This window comes from Triticum aestivum, chromosome 1D (assembly GCF_018294505.1).
Source record: "Triticum aestivum cultivar Chinese Spring chromosome 1D, IWGSC CS RefSeq v2.1, whole genome shotgun sequence".
Taxonomy (NCBI): domain Eukaryota; kingdom Viridiplantae; phylum Streptophyta; class Magnoliopsida; order Poales; family Poaceae; genus Triticum; species Triticum aestivum.
This window is the reverse complement of record NC_057796.1, coordinates 351,825,225-351,831,580: the sequence shown is the minus strand read 5'-3', so window position 1 is coordinate 351,831,580 and position 6,356 is coordinate 351,825,225. Positions and strand designations below refer to the sequence as shown.

At 47.8% G+C, this 6,356-nt stretch overlaps 1 protein-coding gene across 1 annotated transcript; it reads left to right on the top strand.

Annotated features, from left to right (window-relative positions):
* The first annotated feature begins 415 nt into the window (after positions 1–415).
* Positions 416–4,896, top strand: LOC123182008 (protein NRT1/ PTR FAMILY 3.1). Its single transcript, XM_044594442.1, has 3 exons — positions 416–699; positions 2,898–3,693; positions 3,803–4,896. Exons 1-3 carry the CDS (start codon positions 606–608, stop codon positions 4,695–4,697), a joined length of 1,785 nt encoding a protein of 594 aa, XP_044450377.1. The 5' UTR covers positions 416–605; the 3' UTR covers positions 4,698–4,896.
* The last annotated feature ends 1,460 nt before the right edge of the window (positions 4,897–6,356 follow it).

The following is a 6,356-nucleotide window of genomic DNA, read 5'->3' as shown; positions in this document are numbered from 1 at the left end:
AAAAGAGAGAGCAACATCCACCTATAAACAATTTATGTAACCAAGATAACAACACCATAATGAAGTATTCATCAAATAACAACAAATCCACCACAAGTTACATATGTGTGATCACGATCGCAGATCATATGATCAGCGAATTTCCACTACGGTAAGATCGTTTCGATCTCAATGCGCATGCTATATAGGCCTAATCCACTTTAGTTCCAACAGCGAATTTCAACTACGGCAAGATCGTTCCGATCTTGCAAGGCATTCAATCAAGATATCTAAAGCGGCGCCCTGATGCCATTTCGATCTGACAGCAGTGGAGGCCGTCACATCCTAATCATCCTGTAGTGGAGCGGATGCCTCCCATTTCCAGCGACTTTTTTCCCGGGGACGGATATGTGCGAGCACATTAGCAACCACGTACGCCTTTATATAAAGGCGTGCACGACACAGGACACCTCTCCGTTCTCACTCAGCCCACGCACGCCACGGAGCTACCCGGCCGGCCAGCGCCTAGCCGTAGCTCGTAGCTAGCTCTCTTCCACTGCTCCGGTCGATAGTCGACCGGGAAGCTACGCCGTGGCCGCCAGGGTTCCCGCCGGAGAAGAAACGGCATGGCCGAGGACGGGAGGGAGCGGGCGGAGGACGCCGCCGAGACGACGAAGAAGGCCAAGCAGGGCGGCTTCAGGACCATGCCCTTCATCCTAGGTGATTGTTCGATTGATCCTCCCTATTTTCAGTCCAGTTCTGTTCTCTCGTTGAGCTCAAGTAAAGCTACATATGCACGTTGGGATCTGCTCTCTGCTCCCACAGAATTAGCTAGTGGTTTCGCCTCAGGTTTCCATTGATGGTCCACTGGAGCGTTATCTCAGCTTCTTTGTTTTCTTGCGTTGGGCGGCTGCGGATATGTAGTGCTATCGATTTTCCTTTATGATTCGGTGGAGGCTGCACACGGAACACGTCTAGTTGAGGCAATAACTGGCTTCATAACAGTGGCACAAAAGTAAAATTAGGCAATAGTTCCAATCTATAATTTTTTCTAAGATCGTGATCTAGAGAGTTTTTTTTATTACACTGTAATTCGGAGTTTTATGCGTTTGTAGTGTTTTTACTTTTGACCACCGAATTTGTCGCGAAAAAGAATATGCTGCATGTCTGAACATTGCTCAGCAATTGCCAAAGGATACCCAAGAGCGTGGAATGCTTAACAAAAAGTGCAACACAGCAACAGTCTTGCTCTAGCTATCCATATGAGACATCGCTCAATTTATACATTTTTCAAGGATTTTGCCTTCGTACTTCCTAATAATGGATGAAATCCAGAGGACCTTTAAGTAGTGGTTGTTGTTGCTGTTTACGTTCATTCAAATTCCTTTTGACATGCGACTTATCACAAGTGCATAACAAGCATCTACTTTCTGCATGTTGAAACAATCTTCACACAAAGAAACAATCTTCACACGTGAGTGTTTACTGTTAGGTTAGCGGCATTAGGAGGAGCTACTACCTCTGTTCCAAAATATAAGATGTTTTTGCAATTCAATTTAAACTGCAAAAATGTCTTATACTTTGATACGGAGGGAGTAGATGGTTAAGAATTAACGTTCAAGTGTTGTATTCAACTATTATTCATGATCTTGGGCTGCTGCATGCCCCTGCCCCATGTCATCTCCCCTGAAGCAAACACCACAAAACACGCCGTGTTTTGGTTACAACATAATTTATACCCTGTCACATCCCAAATTTCACACAAAATATTTCAAACCTGGAAAATTTGTCCGAATTTGCATGAATTTTAACCAAACCTTATTTATTTTCTGCTGAACCTCCCTTAGATTGGCACGTGGGGTCTTTTTTTTTTGCGGGCACATGGTCTAACATTCCGGCAAGATACAAATGTGTCGTAATAAAAATCAGGGTGAACCCTTTCTTTTCTTCAGAAAAAAAAGCAGATACAAATGTGAGTGTGAATGCTGTTTTCGTGAAGTCAACCTGGTCTATTTTGTTCAAAAACGACGTGCTACGGCAAGATTGCACCGTTTGATGTAACCTATAGGTCCTATCCTACATGCAATCTAAGGAAAAGTCCTATATGCAACCAAAAATGACGTTTTTGGAATCATATCGAAGAACCTGACCTGGCTAGCAGCATAAGAATCTTACTCCGTGAGTAATGAAATTCTAAACTGCCGAAGTGTAGCCATCAAACAATACCAATACGGTTGCTACATGCAGAAATGCAGAATCAAATCTGTGCCGAACCTTTACGACTTTTGACCGGTCGATGCTACTTCATAGTGAGTGTGCAATGTTTGAAAATTACAACTTCAAGGTAATTCCTAGCTACTTGTAATGTAATCCTCAAAAAAGGAAATAAAAGAGAGTGACTGTTTTGGACGCAGGAGTATTTTTGTTTCCTGCTACTTATCCGCGTGAGATTTCGACGCAACCAAGAGAACATTAATTGTAGAGAAGAAATTCTCCTTCTATAGCTGAAGCATCCCCTATTCATGTATACAATGCGTGTAGATATCTCAAGGTTTTCATGTCAAACCTTCGTCATGTTATCAATGTCTTTTTTGGGGGGAGGTATCCATCTGGATTATCATCGTTGCCTTTTCTTACATATTATAGAAGGATCACAATTGGTCGATTACCTTTTCAAAATATCTAGAGCATCTAGAACGTGTGTCAAATAAAGCAAAGATTGTGATTCTGGAATAAGTACTCCCTTCGCCCGAAAAAGCTTGTCCCTTAAATGGATGTATTTAGCACCAAGTTAGTACTAGATACATCCATCTAAGGGACAAACTTGGGACAAATTTTTTCGGACGGAGGGAGTAATACGAAAAAAAATTAGCATACGAGTGCAATTTGAAATATAACATTTCCCGCCATTCTTGCAGCGAACGACTTCTGCGACCGGCTGGCGACGGTGGGGTTCGGGTCGAACCTGATCTCGTACCTCACCCTGCAGCTGCACCTGCCGCTGGTCGAGGCCTCCAACGTGCTCACGAACTACCACGGCACCACCAACCTCACCCCGCTCGTCGGCGGCCTCATCGCCGACTCCTTCGCCGGCCGCTTCTGGACCATCACCGTCGGCTCCATCATCTACCAGCTCGGCATGGTCTGCCTCACCCTCTCCGCCGCGCTCCCCTCGCTCCGCCCGCCGCCCTGCGCCAAGCACGCCGCCGAGTGCCAGCGCGCCTCCACCTACCAGATCGCCATCCTCTACCTGTCGCTGCTCTGCACGTCCATCGGCGCCGGGGGCTCGCGGCCCTGCAACATGGCGTTCGGCGCCGACCAGCTCGAGCTGGGCGCGCGCCGGCGCCGGAGCGCCAACGGCGGCAAGGCTCCCATGTGGAGCTTCTTCAACCTGTACTTCTTCGGCATCGAGCTCGCCAAGCTCACGGCGGTCACCGTGGTGGTGTACATCCAGGAGAACGTCGGCTGGGGGTGGGGGCTCGGCGTGCCCACCATCGCCATGTTTGTCGCAGTGATCGGCTTCGTGTCCGGATACTCGCTATATGTCAAGATGCCCCCCGGCGGCAGCCCGTTGGTCCGGCTGGCGCAGGTCGTGGCTGCTGCCTTCAAGAAGAGGAAAACCGTCCTGCCGGACCCGGACCTCCTGTACGAGGACAAGAAGCTCGACGCCGGCATCTCAACCACCGGCCGTCTTCTCCACACCAACCAGCTAAAGTGAGTTGCACACCTTGTGGCAAACTGGCAACCGATGAAATTTTTATGTAATTTTAGGCAGTTTTCGGCTGCAGCATGCATGAGCTAACTACTATTCTTGAATGATAAGGTTCTTTGACAAGGCGGCCATAGTAACAGAGGGCGACGTGCTGCCGTCCGGCGAGCCGAAGCTGTGGCGGCTGTCGACGGTACACCGGGTGGAGGAGATCAAGTCGATCATCCGCATGCTGCCCATCTGGGCGGCGGGCATCCTCATGGTGACCGCGTCGTCGCACAACAGCAGCTTCGCGATCCAGCAGGCGCGCACCATGGACCGCGACATCACGCGGAGCTTCAAGATCCCGCCGGCTTCCATGCTCATCTTCACCAACCTCGCCATGCTCATCACCCTCGCCTTCTACGACCGGGTGCTCGTCCGCGTGCTCCGCCGCTTCACCGGCCGCCCCAACGGCATCACCCACCTCCAGCGCGCCGGCGTCGGCATGACCATCGCCATGCTGGCGAACGTGGCCGCGGCAGCCGTCGAGACCAGGCGGAAGTCAGTGGCCGCCGCCAGCGGCATGCTGGACGCGCCCAAAGGCGCCACCCTGCCCATCAGTGTCTTCTGGCTGGTGCCGCAGTACGCCATCCACGGCATCGCCGACGCATTCATGGACGTCGGCCGCATGGAGTTTTTGTACGACCAGGCGCCCGAGAGCATGAGGAGCACCGCGGCGGCGCTCTACTGGCTCACCATCTCGGCGGGGAGCTACCTCGGCACGCTGCTGGTGACCATCGTGCACGAGAAAACGCGGGCGAGCGGGCAGTGGCTGCAGGACAACCTCAACAGAGGGAAGCTGGATAACTACTACTGGCTCGTCGTCGGGCTGCAGGGGCTCAACCTCGTCTACTACTTCGTATGTGTCAAGTACTACACTTTTAAGCCATTGGAGACGGAGGTCGAGCACCAACCTGGCCATGGCAATGGCACCGAGAGCGCCAAGAAGGGTGTAAGCTACAAGTAACTAGAATGCGTGGTAGAATGTATCTTGCCATTTGTCATGATATACTAATATTGCCGAGAGTTTAGGAACACTCTCGAACGTAGTGATATTTGGAAATGTAATCGTTCACGAAATGTATCTACACTACTATATAGGTTACCAATTTTGAAAATTTGAATCCTAGGATTCAAACGTGATATCAACGGTCAATTTATGTCAATCCAATGGTCAACATATAGCAAGGATTTGTTCCCTCCACGTCATAGTCGAGATTAAAGTATATAGATCGGTTTTTCGACACATCATAGATACTTCTCTAGCATTGTATATGGATCAAGGCATGCTTCGAGACTTGTTGTTGTTAAGGTGGGATGCCTGGTCATGTCCTCGACAGATCATAGGCATGATAAGATGCTGCAAGGCTCCAATGACAAAGTGTGGTGAATATTCTCCTCACCGTTTGGAGGGATAAAGGTTTCATGGCTCTAGGTTATGCCAAAATAATCAATGAAGATGAAAACTTTTCAATCGTTATTCTTCTATTGCAATTTGATCTCTTGTACTACTACCTTTTGAATCTATATAAAGATGTCTTGTGTAAAAATAATTCTATACGACTCTTTCTCCTTCCACAAAAAGGCTCAAGTGGTCTATTTACAAAGTTGTCTGAATTATTTATGAACCGCATTCACATTTCTAAGCCATACATCTTCGTTTCCAAGTCACTCCATACATAAAACATGAACTTTATATAGATTCTATACATAATAAAATAAATATTCAGTTCTTTCCTTTTCGACTTTAGATGTTGTGAACAAAGCTTCAAGATTAGGTGTATCTTTGGGATCTAATGAGCAGGATGTGGCCGTTTTGGTCAATGTGTTGTTGGACTCGGAGACTGATAGGGCTTGTGTTATCCTACACAAGATAGTCGCTATGACATCTCCTGTCCGGTGATCCAAGATCCCAGCGTGGATCTTAATCCCGAGGAAGATAAGGCACCAGAGAGTCATGTTGTTGACCCTTTGGTACCTCACCAGGTCCGTCACACTCGTAATCGTTAATGCTTTGGGCATTAAGGCGGAATCTGCGCCTCTCTCTGTAGTTGATCTTGAGGCTAAGGGAGAGGCGGACGATTTCTTGGCCAAGCTTTTGCGTGTGGAAGAAATCAAATGGGCTCGACGGGCAAAAGTAAAATTTGCGCAGGAAGGTGATAACAATACAAACTTATTTCATTTGGCTGCGAATGGAAAACATCGAAAAAGAGAATCTTTCAGCTTGAACAAGATGAGGGGACCATTGTGGGCCAGGACCATCTTAAATCTTACATAAATAACTTTTATAAGCGTATTTTTAGGTCTCCGCAATCCAATTTTGCATCCCTGTTGGATTACCAAGGACAATACCTTTCTTAGAAAATGATTTATTTGAGGCCATATCTCAAATGGAGTGTAACAAAGTGTTGGGCCAGATGGGTTCCTTGCTGAGTTCTGCCAGAAATGTGTGTGTGTGTGTGTGGGGGGGGGGGGGGGGGGGGGTCATTAAGAGTGATCTTCTTCCAATGTTTGAGGACTTATAAAATGATGATCTCTCGTTATTTCGACTCAACTTTGGAATTATCATGTTTTTACCCAAGATTGTGGATGTTGTTCGGATTGAGCAATTTAGACCCATCTGCCT